This window comes from Chamaea fasciata, unplaced genomic scaffold (assembly GCF_029207755.1).
Source record: "Chamaea fasciata isolate MVZ Bird 193981 ecotype frontalis unplaced genomic scaffold, bChaFas1.0.hap1 SCAF_4, whole genome shotgun sequence".
NCBI classification, from domain to species: Eukaryota; Metazoa; Chordata; class Aves; order Passeriformes; family Sylviidae; genus Chamaea; species Chamaea fasciata.
In genome coordinates, this window is record NW_027094089.1 from 47,730,309 (window position 1) to 47,752,956 (window position 22,648).

The 22,648-nt window shown below is 41.4% G+C and overlaps 1 protein-coding gene across 3 annotated transcripts in view; it reads left to right on the plus strand.

Moving 5' to 3' along the window:
- The first annotated feature begins 3,212 nt into the window (after nucleotides 1–3,212).
- TEK (TEK receptor tyrosine kinase) overlaps nucleotides 3,213–22,648 on the plus strand; it is a 44,970-nt gene continuing 25,534 nt past the window's right edge. For 2 of the 3 annotated variants that reach the window (XM_066181463.1, XM_066181464.1), the window contains exons 1-2: nucleotides 3,213–3,367; nucleotides 21,344–21,655. In XM_066181463.1, coding sequence (XP_066037560.1) covers nucleotides 3,316–3,367; nucleotides 21,344–21,655 — 364 coding nt within the window. In that variant the 5' untranslated portion in view covers nucleotides 3,213–3,315. The remainder of the gene's footprint in view (nucleotides 3,368–21,343; nucleotides 21,656–22,648) is intronic. The other variant, XM_066181465.1, reaches the window with a different exon arrangement.

Below are 22,648 nucleotides of genomic sequence, written 5' to 3' on the forward strand. Positions count from 1 at the left end.
TCACATTAGCTGACAGTGATGAGTAATAATTCCTAAAGTTTCCTACAAACACATATTAACATCACATCAAGGCCAAAGTAATTTTTTGGCTTAGTTCCAAAAAATAAAATACAACCAGACACTTCAAGAGAATATGTGATTTCTGCTAACACATCTATCTGACTAAAGAAGTGCAACGGCATTGTTTCTTTTTCCTCTTCACATATTTCCATGTGGTACAGCATGTATGAACGGGTTGTCCTTGAGACAAGTGTGCCACTTATCTAAGGAGGAAAGCATGGTGTCAGGAGTTCAGGGCCCTTGACATATCATAAAATTAGCCTTCAGCAAAGAGAGTTATGAAAAGCCATGTTTAATGCTAGGGTTATATTTACACTTTGGAAGACAATTTGTTTCCCTGCTGCAACTAATTGGAATTTGTGCATGCCATGGTGTAGGAGATTAAGATGTGAATGTATTTGAATCAGCAGTTAACAACCAACAAAACTGATGTTTCTGAGGGGAACTCTTTTGAAACTTTTGGAGTCTTTCCAAGTACCTTTAGAAAAGAAGAGGGTGTGGCCTATGGAGCCAAAATACAGCCACATACCTACCTGAGGGTGTGGCAAGGATGCTCATTGTACAGCCTGGTTGTCAACAGCCCCATATGCAATAAAAGTTAGAGTAACTCACTACCATATTTTATTCCTTGTGCCATCCTTACTTTTAGCCCAGTTTCTTTTACTAGCAATCTGAATTTGCCAAATTTGGAATTCTTCAGGTCATTAATAGTGAATGCAGGCTAAGGCTCAGTATCCTCATTAGTTAATGACTAGTTTGGTGGTGGGGACAGACAATTCTACTGCACTTCTGTGTCAGTCACTAATCGGAGGGTGATCAGATCATACAGTTTTTAGTTCACAGGGCACAAAATTGATATGACCTACCTTAAAAATATTTATGTTCTAGTCTCACGAAATATAAGGATGAAAATATGAAAGATAGACCTAGCAGACACTTAATGTTCAGTGATAGTGAGTCAGAATATTGAAATCCTTTAAATTCTGCAGTAGGAAAAGTTTATCATATGATTAATTTTGACTTCAGTGGGAGCAGTATTTAAACTTAAAAGCTTTCCAAATAGAAACATACCTAAGTGGAGTACTTTATTTTTTGCTGAATTATTGATGTTACTCTTTATTTCTTTGAAAACGAAATTTTGTAATGAAACAGAAATCAAACACACAATCCTGCTGATGCTGGTACCCTAAACAAATTCTGACTTGGGTTACTATGTGTCTCATCTCTTCTGACTTCAGCAGGCCTTTGAAACCTTGTATTTGTGGAATACTGCATGTTCACACTGTCCTGGAGATAAATAACTACTTTGTCATCATGGCAGATGAAATGACCAGTAAGCACAAATTGGTTCTTTGAAAAAGAATGAACAGTTCACCTGGCCCATTTTTCATACTGCAAACTCAGTATCAGGAACACTGCTTTGTATTTAGGCATATTTCAAATGGAGACACAATGCATTTCTCCCCAGTGACCTCTTTACAGCAGGAAAGTGAGATTTAAGTGAAAACTTTAAAAACCCGTCAAAGCTTACAATAGCAATCTGAAGAACCACAACCTTGACTGCATTTGCTTAACTCCCCTCTACTTCCTCCCTGCTTCCCAGCCCTCAACAAATCAAAAGACACTAAAAAATAATCAAGGATTGGCCAACTTATAAACAGGTTAAATGAACAACAAAACAGAGTTATCCACTAGATAGGAAATAAGATAATACTTAGTATCTGCTAACACAGTAAGTATTCTGATACTGGAGGGCTCTCTACTTGCAGGCTTACAAAAGCTAAGGTGCAATTGGAAAGGCATAATAACTGCTGCTTCACATCTAAGAGTAGAAAAAGAGTACATGTTCTCCAATAATCTAAAGTGGACAAAATATATGTGGGTTTTTTTAGTCTGAAACCAAACCACATAAATATCTTATATTCTGCCTCCTTTGTGGGTGAAAAAGGAATTTTAGTAGTGTTTGTACCTCATACTGTGTTTTTGCACCCAAAGAGTATTTTCAGTATGAATTTTTATTTGGTTTGGCTTTCAGTTATATGGAGGGATGGGAGGGACACACATAAGGAACTCTGGGCTGCTGCCTTTCCATTTGCTGTGGTTGTAACCCTCCTCTCCAAGCAGCAATAGATCATAGGTGTGAAGGACTTCCTCTGTGAAATCTACACTACAAGCAAAGGCTAAAATGAAAAAATTCAAAATAGGATAAACCAATACACCATTTCCAAAATTATGCTGAACATTCCTTTTTCTGTACTTCCATAAAAGTAATTCTGGCTGTTGGTATCTTGGCAGGACTACAGAACTTCCAAATGTTATATTGCCATGGATCATGTTTAGTTCAATGGTAAATAAGATTGCTCTTTATTTTCAATTCTATTTATATATTTGAGTGCTGCCTTTCCCTTTATTTCATTTTTCCCTGCTTTTTCTTTGTAATTTTTCTTTGTGTTTTGTTTTGGCTTCCTAGTTTCAAAACCTTCCTTAGTGATGCTGGCATTTTAATCCCACTGAAGTCATAATAACTCTGTGTGAAATTTATTATTGCAACAAGTTTTCGGTCTGTTTCCAATTGTCAAATGTAAAGAAAAATTGTTTTCAGTAAAACACATGAACTAAGGGGGTAGTTTGCTGGATTGTGGATGGTTTTGGTCTATACTGGATTCAGCCGGTTGCTTTGTTACTGTTTATTTCATATTTTCATTATTGTGTGCAGAAATGCATTGCAGCAGCTTACATGTGAATTAAATAAATAGGGCGAAACACAATAGCACCCTGAGAAGTTAGTAGACCTGGACTTGAAGAAGGAGATAATAACACTTTCCACCTACTGTACCTAGGTGGAGGATGTTTTATTTGCACTCTCCCATCTACTGGAGGATGCCATCATTGTTCCTATTCTGCTGACTGTGTACAACAGCAGTCCCCTCCTTCTCCAGCAGCTCCAGATAGTTGTTTTGATGTATTGCTGGATGGACAGGATTTGTACTACCCTGCAGTCCTGCTGATACAAAAATGCCTTTAAGATCCTGCCTTTCCCATCCTAATCTACAAAGGAAACAGGAAAAAGGAACTTAAACTCCCTGTACTCAGACAGCAATGAGACTGTTCCAGCCTGCGCCAGTGCTCTGATTTCTTGCCTGTGACTTGTAAACAGCATACCATGCAGGACGAGAGTAACTGCTAAAGGTCTGCCCCTGGGAAAGGATACTCCATGAGCAACTGTAAGAACTGGATGGATATACTTTGGAAAGCATGGACCCTCTAGCACACCTAGTCCTCTATGGATTCAGCCTGTTGATTTCAGGTAAACTTTGGCTTTAATAGCTGTAGTGGACCTGTCATGCCTTTCTTTGTTTTTCACACAGTATGCACCTACCCTTTGACTGTCTACCTTTCACTCCAGAGTTTACCTTTACTGATTTAAGTACTCATGCTTGTTTCAGTGAGTCCACTTCTCTGTGCAGAGCTCTCACAGTGAGGGCAGGTCTGGGGCCAGGCAACCGGGGGTGATTTAACTGCATGTAGGATCCTCTGCTGCAGCTTTTTAGTGTTGAAGTTGTTTGTTGACACATGTTGCAGCAGGGTTTTTTTTCTGTTTAATGGTACTTATTTTTTCATACAGCTGATAACTTTGAAACCACTGGTTTCTTTCCCTAAGAAATATGTTCTAAATACAGATTAAACGTCAATTTCTTCTGTGACTGACTTTATGAACTATCTATACACTTGATGTGTGTAGCTATTCCAGTATCTGATTTTAGACAAGTTTCCACAAATGGAATTTAGATGAAAGTCTGTGAACAAAAAGGAAAAAAAATACAAGATTAATTAAAAACACTTCAAATATTTTTATATAGTATTATCAGCAAATGTCATTAGTTCAGTAAGTGAGAAGTTATCATAAGAGGTATCTGTAGAAAGGTATACAGAAATATTATACTAATTCAAATTTAGTTTACAGTAATTTCAGAATTAATGTTAGAGATACATAGCTGAACCTATCACATGTAGAATCCTGAGAAAGATTGTCCTGCCATCAGATTCCAAGTTGCTCCACATTTAAGTATGATTTTTACAATCCTCATTTTGATTTTCTATTCAGTTTCTTCTGTAAAAGTCTGGAAAAGAAAAATACAAGTCACATGATAACCTTAGATTCTAAACTCACCCTTGACCATTGTATTGAGATATATATAGGTTGTTCCAGTCCACCCCACAGTAAAAATGTTATGTGCTGTAGAACTGCAAATTTTCCTGCAACAAAACCCAGAAAGTAGCAAGAAAAGGCAGAAGTCCTCATTTCCATGCAACTTTCTTCACAATTGCTTTGCACAGATCTTACTGATTAGCAGCATGCTAACAGCTGTTAACAATAAAATTAGGAGTTTGCGATGTTACTTTTGGCATCTATAAAAGGCTAGAGGTTAATACAGACAAAACCAAAAAAATTTTTAATCTGTTGAAATCCTGTTTGGAAATATTCTTATCTAGCAGTTGCTGTAATAGGCTGTATATCGTTATTATCAATTCCTCTTCTGTGGTTTCAGTTTCTTGATTGTTTAGCTGCACATGGATTCAACCTATTTAGTCCTCAGATCAGTTCCAGCTTTACACTTTTAGGTAATATCTGGTGCTGTAAGCCTGATGAAGGAGAAGAAAAGACAGTCCAGCTATTCCAACTTTTTTTCTTGTCCCTCCTGTTTTTCTGCATGGTGTCAAACCTATTTGACACAGACAGCAACGATGTTCATTAAGTCACAAGTACAGGAGAAACAAGTAATTTGCAGAGATTAGATATAAAAATGTGGAGAGCACAGACAGTCCAGCACCGATGAGCTGCCAGTCACTGCATTTTCCACAGGGGCTAACCAGCGAGGTGTGTGCTGTAGTCACACCCATCTCAATACATCTGTCAGCTTTCCCGCTTTTGTTTGAGAATGATATCATGTTTCCTGGGGCGAGCAGTGGAAGACAATGTGAGCCTGCTTTCCTCTAGATACTGCAGGCGGAGTTCAGGAAAGCAAGAATGACATTCCCTGAGCAGGGGAGGGTCTACACTCAACACAGACACTGAACTGGCTTAACCTTGTCTCTGATGTTTGTGGGCTTCTTTGGGCGTGTTGCTGGGTAGGCACAAAATCCACTCCACCCTTTCCCAAGGTGAAAACCACTGACTTGGCTCCCATTAGGAGAAATGGCCTTTGATTTGATGTCTTTTTATTTTTAATAGCAGTACTCCATTAGCAGCTAGATCCAGTTTGGAAGGTGGCAATCAAAGTATACACAAATGCTCACTTTTGTGCTCTTTACATTCCACAGAAAATGTTCAGTTAAACTGATAAGGGGCTAAATTTAATTCTGCTGGGATTCTTCAGACTAGACTGGGTATCACCACGTTTTTTCTTTTGGTTGCTTATGTCCCTGACATTTTAGACTAGCAAAATTATGCCAACATCTATCCTGAAGTATGGATTCAAATACCAAGCTTGTGGCTAGGTTCAGTCTGTTGAGTTCCGACCAAAGAAGAGCTGCAGATTTACTTATTCCTCTAAAGGCAAGAAATGAGTGCCATAGCTTTCATTTTGCCTGAGAAATGCCTCTGGCATCCTCAGGTATCCTCAGATGGTCTAGAAATAGGCTTGCTGTTTCTCACAATGAGCTAACTCAGAAATGTTCAAATGTGAGTCTTATTTTAGCAAGGTGATCACCATCAGTAAAGGATTGGTAAAAACCAGCAACAATTACCATTAGCTTCAAGAACATTTTTTTGACTATTTCTATTGTCAACAAATTGGAAACAAATATATCGTCAAATGTCTCCATTCTCCAAGACAGAATTTTCTGTGCTACAGTTTTGCTCTGTCAATAATCTTAGATCCAGTGGCTTTCTAAAAATATGGGAATTTGTTTTCTGATTAATCTCTTGGACCCATATATGGTAAAAGACCCAAAAGATTATAATAGCCTTTTTAGGAAAGGTAAAAATGGAGCAAACCAGTGGAGTAGCATTCAATAGATTCATATCATCTATGTTGATGGCCGCATTTTCTTTGGGATCAGTAGGTATTATGAAAAAAGTCTAAATTATCATTATTATCTAAATCTAAATTATTGTTGTGTAACTCATTTTCATATTTGGAAAGTTGAACAGCTTTTAACATACATTGCCGGACACACAAGCGCCTTTATAATGCTGTGAGCTTTCAAAATGATAACTCAAATTTTTTAGTTGGATTGGAAAGTTCTAACAATTCTGTTTCAAGACTTTTGTTTCTCTTTTCAAGCTTAACTTAACCAAAAGAAAACCTGTATTAACCAGTGCCTAATCCATGCCTGTGACAGTGAATAGGAGTGTCATTCTTCCCATAATTAAAGGGACTAGGCCTCTGTGAGCATCTTCAAATAGGCTGTTGGCAAATCAAAGTGGCACCTGAACTTCAGTGTGTCGTATGACTGAGTGCTGTAGTTTTCATCCTTTCACAAAGAAATGGAGGAAAACCACTTCTGACCTTTTAATTTCAGGTATTTCATAACTGTAACTGTGAGGTTTTAACATAAAGTATTTGTCACATGACCAGACTCATGCGCAACCTTTCTGAGATCTAAATTATAAAATTACTAATATGAATTAGAGAAATTTTAAACAAATTCACCTTTTGTTCCTGAAGTGTATTTGATTTGTGAGACCCTGAAATTGCATCTGCCTGCCATACTGTGCTTGGTCCACACCTACTGAGATTCAGAGTAGCTCTCAGAAAACTTGTGTTCCCAAAGGTCATTTCAACAGCTGGGAGTAGTCAGGAGTGAAAAGAAATTACATCAGGACCAAAGGAATCAGCTTTGAAAGAGTGAAATGAAGCCACGCTACATTTGTAAATGTTAACATATGCTATTGTTTTATATACAATTTTCATATATAGATACATGAACACACATGTATTATACGGTTTTCCTACTTAGTCATAATTAAGATGGGTAGATTACTTTTTTTCTGAATTTTCATTGAAGGGGAAAACTGAAGTTGTAATACTGTGCATAGATTGTCTGACACCCACAAGATTTTTATCTGGAAGGCTTTACTGTACAAGAGGAAGAACAAAAGTCATAGATACTGAGTGTCGCTGAGCATCTGTGTCTAGGGCAGGGGAGATGCAGTTGGTCCTTCATGTGCTCACAATGAGAATTACCAGGGCTGGAAACTGGCTCTATATCAGTCACATATACCAGCATGCTTGGCCTAGACCCATCTCTTAAACAAACAAAAAACCCTGTTCACCTCTTGGAAGACCAAGAAGTCATGGTGGTAAGATGTTGGGGAGGCACAGGAGCAATGAACCAAAAATGGATGCACCTACTACAAGTTCCATGAGCAGGTCCCTCTGTAAGGTCTTTCTGGGAGCAGAGGGATGAAAATCCTGAATAATCTGCAGCAAAGAACTGCCCTCCAAAGACAGTCTATATACTGTGCTGGTAGATCGTATTTAGGATGCTGTTCCACTGTGGTTTCAGTGGAAGCACTCAGCAAAGAACAACACGTGTCTAAAATAGAGAATTTCTTGTACGGAGTTTAAAATGCTGATTGTTTATATTAGAGGTTTGATAACTGCTCTCCAACTGTTAAAAAAAGGTCATATCTTAAAGAAGTTAAAAAGCTATGAAAATACATTTTGTAATTCATCACTTGGAACTATTAACCCCTGTAAGATGTAAAGGTATTAGGCATTTACTATGTTCTGAAGGATTTTTGAAAGATACATTAACAAATGACATTTCTTTTTTCAGAAATGAAAACCTTTTACTTCAAGGTGGGTTTTTTGTGGTTTTTTTGCACTGTCAGCATGACTAATGGAGTAGCTTAGTTAATTTCTCCTTTGGAGTATAACAAGCCTTCCTTGACAATGCAGTTCCAACTGCACTTCTGATTGTGCTAATGACTTTCCCTTGTGTTATTTCCTGGCTGATCATCGCAGACAAACCACTGGTCAGGGGCCTCGGCCTCTTTATCATGAGGTGTGCCTAGCACCAGAAACACCTCCCAACTACTTACTGAAAAATCAGTAAGTGGCAAAGTGAGGGTGCCCGTCTGTACAGGCAAGAGCATATTAGAATGTGTTCTCCCAGCAGTCAGTGCTCACAAATAGCCAACTTTATGCTTAATGTATGCATTGACTAATTGTTTACCTGTGTTATTTTACCTACTTTGGCTTGGCACATACGACAAACAGTAAACACTTGCAGTACAAATACGAGCTTCATAATGCAACTGACAAGAGCCAGCCTTGTTATGGACATCTTTATTTTGATGTGCACATACATTCTTGATGATATGATACCCATATTTTGCTGGCTGCAAATCCAACCAGATGCACCTGAACTATGAGCCTGTCCTTCTGGAGTTTTCCCACATTCCTCACCCTCTTTCAGCATTTTCAACATTACCTGGCATACTGTCAACTAGTTATTCAAATAGCCGTTGCTGCTGCTATGTTGTTTTCCATTTTACTCATTTGTGGTCAACCAGGCCTAAGGAGAAATCATGACAAACCATGTTTTGGTTTCTCTTTGTGTTTCGGTTACTCAGAACATACACACACGCACACACGCACACACACAAAAAAAAAACCCAAAAACCCCCCAAAAAACCCCAAAAACAAACCAAAAAACACACCAACAAAAAAACCCCCAACATATTTAGGTATGGCTTCCCCCCTGGAAACCCCAACCAAGCTGCAGCACTGTTTCTCTTCTGGCTTTTTCATCTGAAAAGATTGTTTTGACAGGTTGTGAAATAACTGACATACAGAGAAAACAAGGAGGCAGTGGTATTTCCTTCAGCTGCACCAGAGGTACCCAAAAGCAGATGAGCAGATACCGAGATAGGCAGCCCTCATAGATTTGAAAATCTATTTTGTTCTTCACACATGTGTTGTGGTTTTTCCACTACTGCTAAGAAGCATAGTGATAGCTTGTCAGTAATTTTTCACCTCTTACTAGTTTCACAATACCTTCCCCCCACAAATAGTGCCCTATTTCTAAGGGCAGGTGGTCTTGGTATGTGAAGCATCTCACAGCTGCACAGTAGCGTCATGTAAAATACAACAAGAAGATTCTTTATATAAACAACGAAAAAGGTTTTACTGGGAAACCTGGTTGTTAGCTCATTTATCAGATGTTTCCCAGGAGCATTTCTGTCTCTTTTTTCATCCCTGCTGTTCCAGTTGTATGGTAAAGAATCTTACTCTCTTTGGACAATAATAACTTCAGCCTTGTTTTCCTGTGGAAGAATGACCTGTCAGAAAAGAATATGACTCACTGAGAAAAATTACCTGAGCTGCCGCCATCTTTGCATTCCAGATAAAATTTCCAGGAGACTTAAAGATGTCTGAGCCCATAAAACGAATACATAGTTTCAAAGCCCCCCAGATTATTTACTTTTTTAGAGAATTAAGCAAAAATAATATAATTATTGAAAGCCAAGGAAAAAAAAACCAAAACTGCCAGATTCTGGTTTGGTTTATGTCGTACTCTCCCTATGAAAAATATGTCTAAACAGTTAATGTTTTGGGTTAGTTTCTGACTGGCTTTAATAATAAGTAAGGAGTAGTTTGTTTTTTTTTTTTTTTTTTTTTTTTTTTTTTTTTTTTTTTTAAGAGAAGACATGTTGATTTGGTTTCTATTTTATTTATTTCTTCATATTTAATTTGCATTTTTTCCAGCCTGATTATCTCCCACACTGGCTAATTAATTAATTTTTTAAAACTTATTGTTTATTCAGTACTTCCCCAAGAATTAACCAGTGCTATACTTCCCCAGCAAAATTGCTTGTATGTTTGTTATTTGTATTTCTAAAGAGATTAATTTAATTTTTTTAATCTGGTACATTGTTTTATACCAAAAAAGAAAACTGCAAGGGGTACAGCTGAAGTTATGACTACAAAACAAAACACAATGAGAAACACTGAGATTTAGGCTATTTAGCAAGTTGGGTTTGTTCTAAATCAAAACATGATTATTTCAAGCAGAGGGACTGCTCATTGTTTTATGTTATGCAACTTGTAGGAAGAAGGATTGATGGCTTAAAAGTTTGGGACATATGTTTGCACCAGTCTCTAAATTATTTTTAAATCCTGCAGTGAGTGTCATATGCAACTGATTGTTTCACTTTCAGCATAACGCCAAAACTAAGCACAGATTCTACTTTTTCCCTGCCAATATAGTATTTATATGTTTTATATTCCTGTTCCCAGACACTTAATAGCAGGAATAATTTATGTTCCAAGCAATAACATTATAAGAAAAAGAACTACATAAGCATTACATATTACATCCATTCTCTGCTTCACCTGGTGAAAAATGGAGTGGAATTTACTGGAATTTTCTGTCCTTTCATCTTCTCTTAAATAATTACTACTTTAAAATATTAATCTTTCTGCTTACCTCTTGCAACAGAACTTCACCTTCCTCTGTTACACTCTGAATGCCAGGAGGATGCCTCCTCATAGTCATTTGAAGCAATCAGTAACAAAGCTCTACAAATAAAAGGAAATAAATACATTTTTAGGTGTGTAACATCTAAACAATTTCTTTGCTTCCACTACCAAACATTATTAACAACTGAAGTTTTCCTCAAAATTTTGAATTCTCAATACCTCTTGCAAATATGACCCGTGTCCATATTATGTGCAGATTGAAGGACAGTGAGGTGTGGTTATCCTATGGTGGAGCTGACAACTTTGGTTGCTCGCTGTGGAAGAAGACCGTAAGCCAATATGTTGAATATTTTTTCCAAATAACAGGCAACTATGCAAAGGCCTCACACTGGGTATATGTCCTGGGTTGAAGTATATTCTATCACCATCTTCATGAACTGTTGAAACCAGGTGAGGCAGTGCTCCCTGCCTCCTCCACTCTGGCTTATCTTCTGTTAATGGGCCCATCAGCACCTTTGCCACGTGACTTACAGATAACGCCCTCCTGGACTATCTCCTGTTAATGGGCCCATCAGGCCTTATCACATGACTCACCATCCTATTGTGAGATGCTCTGCCCAGAGGGAGGAACCAAGCATTCCAGCCTGGATATAAGCTGAGACTCTGAACACCAGAGTGGGGGGCTTACCCACTGGATTCCCAGAGGACCCAAGCTACCAGACCTTTCTACAGGATCACTGCTTTAGGAAGACTACCTCATCTGGTCTGCTTCCATCACTCTGCTCAGGCTGTATTCTGACTCTGTCAGTGGTGTTTTGTATTATTGCATCTATTTTATTTTACTTTTTTTCTTTTTTCCCTATTAAATTGTATCTCTGACTGGGAGCCTCTTATTTGTTGTGCTTTCAAACCACTACATTTTTGGCGCCCAATGTGGGGAACAAGGCACTGAGAAAAGCAGAATTACAATTTTTTACTGAAGAAGACACCTGTTCGCTATGTTGTTCAACATGCTTACGTGTGTCTTATACCTATCTCTCTATATTTTTCCACAACTGGGGCACTATCTGCTGGTCTCAATGCTCCTGCGTAGACCAGGGTATGGTACTAAAATTGTTTTATTGGTCTAATATGTCCATTGCTTGATAAACTCCGAGGCAATGAACATAATTCAGAATATACATCCAGTTCTGTTTTCTTGTTCTGGTCTAAGATGCTACATCTGGGGCCTCAACAATCTCACCCAGCCCCTGTGGGGAAGGGTGAAGAATGATTTTTTTCCAGCTTTTCAGGCATGACACAGCAGTTTTTGAAAATATGGAGTACCCTCCTGATGCCAAGGACCACATGATGTTGTTGTTAGTCCTGCTTTGTCTTCTCTGCACGGCCCGCACCATGATTAGAATCAAAACACTACCTAGTGTGATACAGCGTGTTCTGAAGAAAGAGGAAGAGGGAAAAAGAAGCAGAGCAACAACATCAGTGTCTACACAGAGTGTCACAGAGGCAAAAGGAACCAAAGGCAAGGCAACAGTGTCCTCATCTACACAGACCGTCACAGAGGAGAAAGAAGCCAAAAGTGAGGCAACAGTGTCCACATCTATGCAGACTGTCACAGAGGAGAAAGGGACCAAACGTGCCATCAGCATCTCCACACAAACCATCACCGAACCGGAACAGACTAAAGCAGTAACAGTTGGCCCCTTTCAGAAAAAGAAATCAAGGACCAAATCAGTCTGCATAGTGATTGATGAGAGCGCAGCAGGACCTTCACACCCAGCAGAAGAGACAGAGCCAGAAATCATCACTCACTCTCTATCTCTGGGTGAGCTGCGTGACCTGTGAAGGGAATTCACCCGCCGGACCAACGAGTCCATCCTGACCTGGCTGCTCTGCATCTGGGACGCTGCAGCCAATGACACCATTCTGAATGGAAGTGAGGCCAGACAACTGGGATCACTGTCCCGGGATGTGGTCATTGACCGGGGGATTGGGAAAACCCAAGAACCTCTCAGCCTCTGGCAGTGACTGCTAACAAGTGTGAAGGATAGATACCTTTGTAAAGAAGACCTCCAAGTGCACCAAGGAAAATGGAGCACAATAGAACCTGGTATCCAACGCGTGAGGGAATTGGCTGTGTTGGAGATCATTTTTTCAGAAGATGAGAGATTTCCGAAAAACCCAGATGGTGTCCAGTGCACATCACGGATGTGGTTGAGATTTGCACAGCTTGGACCAGAGATGTACTCACGTTACCTGGCAACACTGCAGTGGAGGGAAGGTGAGGACAGGGTAGGTGTCTTGGCTAATAAACTATGAATTTACGAGGACACTGTCACTGCCCCAGTTCTTACCCCTGTCTCATCTGTGGAAACAAGACTGGCTGAGCAAGTCCGGAGCTTGATTGAAGAAGGCCATCAGAAACTGAAAAAAAAACTTAAGGAAGAAATTTACCATATCCCACCAAAGCCGATGAGAGTCTCTGCCATTAGGAGCAGGCGTCAACCAGCCAGGGAGAGAGGATACACAACATGAGGTAACCTCTGGTGGAAAACCCACCTCCTCCTTAGCAGCCCGGGTACATGAACTGAAAAGAGAAACACCTACCACAAAGAGCCCATCTAGAAGCAATGTTGCTCCGGTCTCTTGTGAACAGAACTCCAGACGGTACAGGAATGATGATATGACTGATCCTCTTGAAGGAACCTCAGAAACATATTTACAAGAAGAGAGCAATGTATGCCATCACCAGGAATAGGGGGGCCCTGCCTCTAGCCATGTAGAGGAAAGGGACAATCAGATCTACTGGACTGTGTGGATCCGATGGCCTGGAACATCTGACCCACAAAGATATACGGCTCTGGTTGATACCGGTGCTCAGTGTACTCTGATGCCATCAAGGTATGTGGGAGCGGAACCCATTTCCATTTCTGGGGTGACAGGAGGCTCCCAGGAGCTGACTGCACTGGAAGCTGAAGTAAGTCTAACTGGGAAAGAATGGCAGAAACACCCCATTGTGACTGGTCCAGAGGCCCCATGCATTTTGGGCATAGACTATCTCAGAAATCGGTATTTCAAAGATCCAAAAGGATATCGCTGGGTTTTTGGCATAGCTGCTCTAGAGACAGAAGGCATCAGACAACTGAGTACCTTGCCTGGACTCTCAGACGACCCCTCTGCTGTGGGACTACTGAAAGTTGAAGAACAACAGGTGCCAATCGCCTGAGCAACAGTGCACCGTCGGCAATATCGCACCGACAGAGACTCTGTGGTCCCCATCCATAAGATGATTCGTGAGCTGGAGAGCCAAGGGGTGGTAAGCAAGGCTCATTTACCCTTTAATAGCCCTATATGGCCTGTGCGTAAGTCCAGTGGAGAATGGAGACTGACAGTGGATTACCGTGGCCTGAATGAAGTCACACCACCACTGAGCGCTGCCGTACCAGACATGTTGGAGCTTCAGTACAAGCTGGAATCCAAGGCAGCAAAATGGTATGCGACCATTGATATTGCAAATGCCTTTTTCTCCATTCCTCTGGCAGCAGAATGCAGGCCTCAGTTTGCCTTCACCTGGAGGGGCATGCAGTACACCTGGAACCGACTGCCCCAGGGGTGGAAGCACAGTCCCACCATTTGCCATGGACTGATCCAGGCTGCACTGGAAAAGGGTGAGGCTCCAGAACACCTGCAATACATTGACGACATTATTGTGTGGGGAAACACCGCAACAGAAGTCTTTGAGAAGGGAGAGAAGATTGTTCAGATTCTCCTGAAGGCCGGCTTCGCCATCAAGAGGAGCAAAGTCAAGGGACCTGCTCGAGAGATACAGTTCCTGGGAGGGAAGAGGCAAGATGGATGGCGTCAGATTCCCATCGAAGTCATCAATAAGATCACTGCAATGTCTCCACCGACCAACAAGAAGGAAACACAAGCTTTCCTAGGTGCCATAGGCTTCTGGAGGATGCACATTCCCGAGTATAGCAAAATCGTGAGCCCTGTCTACCTGGCTTCCCGCAAGAAGAACGATTTCCACTGGGGCCCAGAACAGCAGCAAGCTTTCGCCCAGATCAAGCAGGAAATCGCTCATGTGGTAGCCCTTGGCCCAGTCAGGACGGGATCAGAGGTGAAGAATGTGCTTTACTCTGCAGCCGGGAGCCATGGTCTGTCATGGAGCCTTTGGCAGAAAGTGCCAGGTGAGACTCGGGGACGACCACTCAGATTCTGGAGCCGAAGCTGCAGAGGATTCGAAGCCAGCTACCCTCCCACAGAGAAGGAAATCTTAGCCGCCTATGAAGGAGTCCAAGCTGCCTCAGAGGTGATTGGTACTGAAGCACAGCTGCTTCTGGCACCTTGACTACCGGTGCTGGGGTGGATGTTCAAGGGAAAGGTTCCTACCACACATCATGCCACCGACACCACGTGGAGCAAATGGATCGCCCTGATCACACAGCGCGCCCGTACTGGAAACCTGAATCACCCCGGGATTCTGGAAATTATAACAAACTGGCCTGAAGGTGAGACCTTTGGATTATCTTCTGAAGAAGAGAAGCAAGTGACACGGGCCGAGGAAGGCCCACCATATAACGAGCTACCGGAGAGTGAGAGACGATATGCCCTTTTCACCGACGGTTCCTGCCAAATTGTAGGTGCTAAACGGAAATGGAAATCTGCTGTATGGAGCCCCACACGACGAGTTGCACAAGCTACCGAGGGAGAAGGTGGATCAAGTCAGGTTGCAGAGCTTAAAGCTGTCCAGCTGGCTTTGGATATTGCTGAACGAGAGAAGTGGCCGAGGCTCTATCTCTACACTGACTCATGGATGGTAGCTAATGCTCTGTGGGGATGGCTGGACCACTGGAGAAAGGCCAACTGGCAGCACAGAGGGAAACCCATCTGGGCTGCTGAGATTTGGCAGGACATCGCCACCCGAGTAGAAAGGCTGACCGTGAAGGTTCGACACGTGGATGCGCATGTACCCAAGTGTCGGGCTAATGAAGAACATCATAACAACGAGCAGGTGGATCGAGCTGCCAAGGTGAAAGTATCTCAGGTTGATCTAGACTGGCAGCACAAAGGAGAATTATTCCTAGCTCATTGGGCTCATGATGCCTCTGGTCATCAAGGGAGAGATGCAACATATCGATGGGCTCGTGACCGAGGGGTGGACATTACTATGGACAGCATCTCCCAGGCTATCCATGACTGCGAGACCTGGGCTGCAATCAAACAGGCCAAGCGAGTGAAGCCTCTGTGGTATGGCGGACGATGGTCAAAGTATAGGTATGGGGAAGCCTGGCAAATTGACTACATCACCCTTCCCCAAACCCGCCAAGGCAAGCACTACGTGCTCACCATGGTGGAAGCAACCACTGGATGGCCGGAGACCTACCCTGTGCCTCATGCTACTGCCCGGAACACCATCTTGGGCCTGGAAAAGCAGGTCCTGTGGAGACATGGCACCCCTGAGAGAATTGAGTCAGACAACGGGACTCATTTCAAGAATGGCCTCATAAGCACTTGGGCCAGAGAACACGGAATCGAATGAATATACCATATCCCTTATCATGCACCAGCTGCCAGGAAGGTGGAACGCTGCAATGGACTGATTAAAACTACCCTTAAGGCACTTGGCGGAGGGACCTTCAAAAATTGGGAACTGAACTTAGCAAAGGCCACCTGGATGGTCAATACTCGAGGGTCCATCAATTGAGCTGGTCCTGCCCAATCTGAATCCTTGCACACAGTGGATGGAGATAGGGTCCCTGTGATACACGTGAGAGGTATGTTAGGAAAGACTGTTTGGATTAATCCCACCTTGGGCAAGGGCAAACCCATCCGTGGGATTGTCTTTGCGCAAGGACCTGGTTACACTTGGTGGGTGATGCAAAAGGATGGGGAAAGCCACTGTGTACCACAAGGAGACCTTATTTTAAGTGAGAACTGTGTGTAGGTTTTCATTGTATGAATATGTGTGTGTGTGTGCAGTTTAAGGAAGGTATTGATTTGGGATGATGTAGATGGTAATAGAATAAGGGGTGGATAATGTCCTGGGATGAAGTATATTCTATCACCATCTTCATGAACTGTTGAAACCAGGTGAGGCAGTGCTCCCTGCCTCCTCCACTCTGGCTTATCTTCTGTTAATGGGCCCATCAGCACCTTTGCCATGTGACTCACAGATAACCCCCTCCTGGACTACCTCCTGTTAATGGGCTCATCAGGCCTTATCACATGACTCACCATCTCATTGTGAGATGCTCTGCCCAGAGGGAGGAACCAAGCATTCCAGCCTGGATATAAGCTGAGACTCTGAACAGCAGAGGGGCGCTTACCCACTGGATTCCCAGAGGACCCGGGCTACCAGACCTTTCTACAGGATCACTGCTTCAGGAAGACCACCTCATCTGGACTGCTTCCATCACTCTGCTCAGGTTGTATTCTGACTCTGTCAGTGGTCCTTTGTATTATTGCATCTATTTTATTTTACTTTCTTTCTTTTTTTCCTATTAAATTGTATCTCTGACTTGGAGCCTCTCATTTGTTTTGCTTTCAAACGACTACAGCATAAAATGCCTAGAATGTTCCCATGTTTTCCTGGAGATAAGACAAGGGTTAAGAGTGGAAATCTGGAAGTATACGTGGGCAGGGACAGTCAGAGGAAAGGACAAATCAACACTTTTCTCTTAAGAGTTGCTGTGTGTACTCATCTAAGGCAATAAATTATCCCAGCTCAAGACTGCCACATTTACTCATGAACCCTATTGTGTAGCCCCAGTAATGAACTTGAGCAGTGATATTATCTTCTTTATCAGAGACTTGCTTGCACTTTGAATAGAACTATGGGATGAGTTCCAGGGAATTTCTGAGAACTGATTCTTTCAGCTGATCCTAGCTGAGTTCTGCTGGTGCAATGCAGCACAGAAAACATGATGACTGTGCCTGTATGAATGGCATTTTGGTAAGGAATAAGAACACACAGGGACAACAACACAACATGACAAAATTATTCTCTGTTTAGCACAACTTCCCCAGGTGAATATCATAGAATAATAAAATCATTTCAGTTGGAAGGGACCTTTTTAAGGTCATCTAGTGCCAACCTCACTGCTATGGACAGGGACACCTTTGTTTAGATCAGGCTGCTCCATCCAGCCTGGCCTTGAACACTTCCAGGGATGAGGCATCCACAACTCTAGGGCATCTGTTCCAATGGTTCACCTCCCTCATTGTAAAAAAATTCCGTCCTTATATCTAATCTAAATTGACCCTCCTGTTGTTTCAAGCCATTACCCCTTATTCTATCACTACAAACCCTTGACAGAAGTCCCTCTTCAACTTTCTTGTAGTCCCTTTAGGAACTGGAAGGTGCTATAAGGTCTCCCTGGAGTCATCTCTTCTCTATGCTAAACCGTCCCAATCTCACACCCTTTCCTCATAGGAAAGGTCCTCCAGCACTCCATCATCTGCGTAGCCTCTTCTACAGGTCCATGTCCTTCCTGTGATGGACCCCAGAGGTGGATGCAGGGTTCCAGGTGCTGTCTCACCAGAACAGAGGGACAGAATCCCCTCCCTTGCCCTGTTGGCTGCACTGCTTTGGATGCAGCACAGGATACTATTAGCTCTTGGGACTGCAGAAATCTGCGATAGAAAAGCTGTGAAAGATACAGCCGAGTATCATCCAGCAAAAGAGAGGACAATCCTGTAATTTGGAGTGGGCCAAGAGGAACCGCAAGTGTTTCCCTCCATTCATTTTGCTTTCTGGGCTACAGTCAGTGTGATGTTATTTAAACTTCTTTAGAGGATGCCATTTTCACTGTGCTGGAAAGACTCAAATCACTGCATCACTGTGAGTGATGTATAAATATTTATACATATATACAGTGGGTCTTCTTTGCATGGTGTTTCCCAATTACAGCATGAGCCTTCTGCAAACACTTTCTCTTCTCAAAATCTATTTGTACATGCAGCAAATTGCCCTCCTGGTAAGGTTTGTTCTTCAAGGAGCAGGGCAGGAGTGAAAGGATGTTTTCAAGGCAGCACAGAGGATTGTCCCTGCTGCTGAGACAGGCTGCTTCCTGTCTCTGTTCTTTGTGCTTTTCTCAGAGCTAAATTCTATTGTCCTTATTTAGTTCTTACATACTCAAAGCCTTCATTAACATCCAGGATATGATTTACATAAATTTTGCCAGACTAGGTAAGTTCCTTTCTAGCAAGAACAGTTGGTTTATTTGAAATCGCATTACCATAAAGAGATGCTGTAGGAATCCCCACCCAGTGGAGTCAAAGAAAACATTATTATCCCCTCTAAGGCCTCAGATTGCAAAAATGCCTTTTTTTTTCTTTTACAAATTATATCCAAAGCATAGCTTTTCTTAGTGCAAAACTTTCACTGTTTTAACTTCTGCTTGCAATGTATTCCAGCTGTGAAACCTTAGCTGCAAAATCATGCTTGACATATAGTTCCATAGTTACACATAGATGTAAATTCCTTTTAGAGGCAGAAATTTTTTCATGTATCTCTGGGAAGAAACTCTATCTGTGTTCTTTCTGCATCACTGAGGTGTCTGGGCTACCCTGTAGTGTTTAATATCACAATAAGCCACCTATCTATAGACAATCAGAACACTATCCATTCACTGGTGGCTAGATTTTGATTCACCCAGAATATTCTCAATTTTAAAAAAGCAATATTTCTACATGTTCTGCACCTTTATTGCATGAATTTTATTACTACAAGGAACAAAATACGCAGCAAATGCCCCAAATCTGGTAGAATATTGCTTTGCCTATGGATCAAAAGCAGCATGAAATCTGGTCCTCAAAATTCAGACTTCTCCTACTGCTTTTTCTCAGAGAATTAAAAGTTTGAGATGCAGGGAAGGAAAGAGGTGTTATCTTCACCTTTCAGTCTTTGGTGGAAGTCAGAGGAACAGAGAAATCCTAGGGAAAATGGAACTGGAGCCCTGGAAGACCAGCTGTCCTCTGAAAGACACCAACTTCTTAGGCCCACACTTCTGTATTGGAAAGGTAGTTGTAGATCAGTGCCCTGTGGATGCCAGGCATAAATATCAAAATATTTCACTTCTGCTCTCTAACATTGGGCCTGACCTCAATGCAGAAAGTCATGTCAAGTCACAGAATTTGAATCCAGATTTGATTCTGAGTTTCACAAAAGTTTGCAGAAACCAGGATCTTGCAGTTTGTGATTTTAAGATTATCTATCTCTACCTGGCATGTGATCCTTGCTGATCTAAACTGAAGCTGCTCTCAGTGCTGGTGTGATTCTTGGGCTGTATTTGTCTTTGGCTGATGCATCAGATCCATAGTAAAAGCACAAATGTTTCTCATATAAAACTAAGAGCCTTGAGACAAATGCCCCATAAAATGAATGCATCAGTTGACCTAATTTCTATCACATACCCCTCTAGCTTTGTTCAAAGGATTCATGTTTGCAATGTACAGCAGAATAAACTGACTTTGCTGACCTGCACGATTATGCAATATTTAGTATTTAATATTTAATATTCATAGCAACCTTTCCACAAGGTTTCATTTCTCCATTATGTAAGTGCAAATTATCTGGGCTGGCACATGAAAGGGTGGTGGCTGTGGAAGACTGGTTGGGTGTGGTGAGTGTCAATGTGCTGTCAAGATACTTCAGTCCCCAGAGTGGTTGCTTGCACTGAAAGCAGAGGAGGACCTCTTCCCTTGGCCCGGAGCTCGGCAGAGACACACGCAAAGACTGCAGTCAGCACTAAGACCTTTTGACCTTCCTTATCTCACACTATACCCCTTCCTTCCCATCAGAGAACATTTGGAAGCTGACCGGGACTAAATATTAGGTCTCTCTATGTAAATACAAAATACACTTGTATCCAAATCAGGAAAATAGATGTGATGAATAAAAGAAATCAATTATTCTTCCTGTTTCAGCTGGAAAAAATGTTAGTATTTCCCTTCTCCTTACCCTGAACATAAAAAATAAAGGGAAACGCCTATTATTTGCCAATTGTTCATTATAGGAGAGCTTAATTTCCCTCCAACTATGCACATTTGAACAACTAAAACTGGCAGTCTGCTAGAGGAAATTTTAATTAGACTTGTATCTCTCATTTTCAAAGAAACTTTCACTTCTATGTGTTTCTGGCAGTCCTATTGATCAAAAGAAGCAATTTTGAGTGAGTTAAACCTGACCTCACCTAACTAGTGGTGCCAACTTGCACGTTGTTTTTGCATAAGTTGCTTTGTGCCATGGGTCTTGCCAGTGCTTGTTAGGCTTCAAATATTTAATGTGATTGACCATGAAATCATTAGTCCAAATTAATAAAACAGCTGCAAAAAAATATCTCAATGTTCAAAGTTCTACCATCTCCTAAAACTGAAAGTCATAATTGCTTTACATCAGTTCATAAGTACTAAATCCATGTAAAGGAGGTTGAGGAAACACTGTTAAAATGACAACCTTATCATCCACCAATTCTGTTACCAGAAAAGCACCATACTTGAGGCTTTTATGTGTATGTCTAACTATGCATAGACCAATCTGCTTTGGCAGCCTATGGTCTTCCTTGGGCTTATAAAACAGCTCTTGAAAAAAATTCAGCACATTTGCAAGACTTACTGCCTTTTCTGAGAACAGCAAATTCTATCTGTTTGTTCCATGAAAAATAAATCCTCAAGTCATTGTAGCAGAATACTTAATCTGTGTTCATCCTATTTTGCACGAAAGCTGTGCACGAGCCCAGACACTTACCTGGTGATTGAATGGCCCCATCAAATTCTGCAGAAAAATTTTTTCATTTGATGCTTTTTTTTTTTTTTTTTCTTTTTCTTTTTTCTTTTTTTTTTAGGTAAAGTAGAAGCAGCACTGGACCTCATACTGATCAATTCCTTCCCTCTGGTGGGCAACTCCGAGACATCACTTATATGTGTCACTTCCAAATGGTATTCCCGTGAATCTATCATGATAGGCCGGGACCAGGATGATGTAGCAAACCAGCACCGAGAACCACTGGAAGTTAATGAGGATTCTAAGAGAGCAGCAGCCAAAACAGTGGTGTGGAAGAGGGAACAGGCCAGTGAAACTATTGGAGCATATTACTGTGAAGGGAAACTCAAGGATGAGGTGACAAGGATACATACCATGAAGATGGCACTGGGAGGTACAGTATAGTGGTCAGATCCGAAATTGCCATGGCACTGCTGGCACACTGGCAGCTACCCCTGGTTGACATGAGTGGTCCCAGACAATGCAAGGCAGTCCTGATTCAATAAAAATAGTCTTGGTTCAAGGCCTTTTATTTTTGTTTTTCCCCTACAGTGCAGAGAAACTGGTTGGTACTAGATGCTAGTCATTTCCTTGTGGAAGTTAGTCAGACATCTGTAAGTATTCTGCCTGCATCTGGGTACTGGCAGGAACACAAAGTCAGTCAACAATTCAAGTGGCCTCACTGACTCCTTGGAATAACATAGAGGCAACCCCTGCACTGGGTTTCTCACATCACAGACTCTTGATTTTAAAAGTTTGACAGGTCTGAGATGTAGATAGCTAAACATCACTATTCTATCTTTCTTAAGTAAATGGGAAACCTGAGCCTAGAAAATAATTGCCTTGCCTTAGTTTTAGTAAAACTAGAGATCAGCAACAATGGATCTGCATAGTCTGTGTCAGTGTGAAAAAAGAAAAGGGGGATCCCTCTCAGCACTGGAAAGGAAATCCAGAGAAAATCCAGATTTTTCCAAAATCTGCGAATGTTATTCACAAAAATCCTCTATAGATTTCTCTATTCATTTGATTTTGGTTTTAGGCTATGCACAGTAGTAAAAGCAAATGTGCGGGGATACAGTGGGAAAAGAAGGTGAGATTTCTAAGGTCCATTAAATTGTGTTTCCATACATTCAAAATTTCCCTTGTTTCTGGACATCATTAGACTTCTGGGACAATTTCCAAAGCAGAGATCACCATCAACTACAAAAAGGCACAAGAAATTTTGAGTAATTTTCTGCAGCAAATCACATTTCCAAAACTGAAGATGATTTTAAATAGATTTTACTGTACTGCTAATGTTTTGTTTTGTGGCAACTAGCCTGTAAGGACATTTGACAATTTTAAACTTTTTAATAAGATTTTAGTACGAGAAGGTTTTGTGGTTATT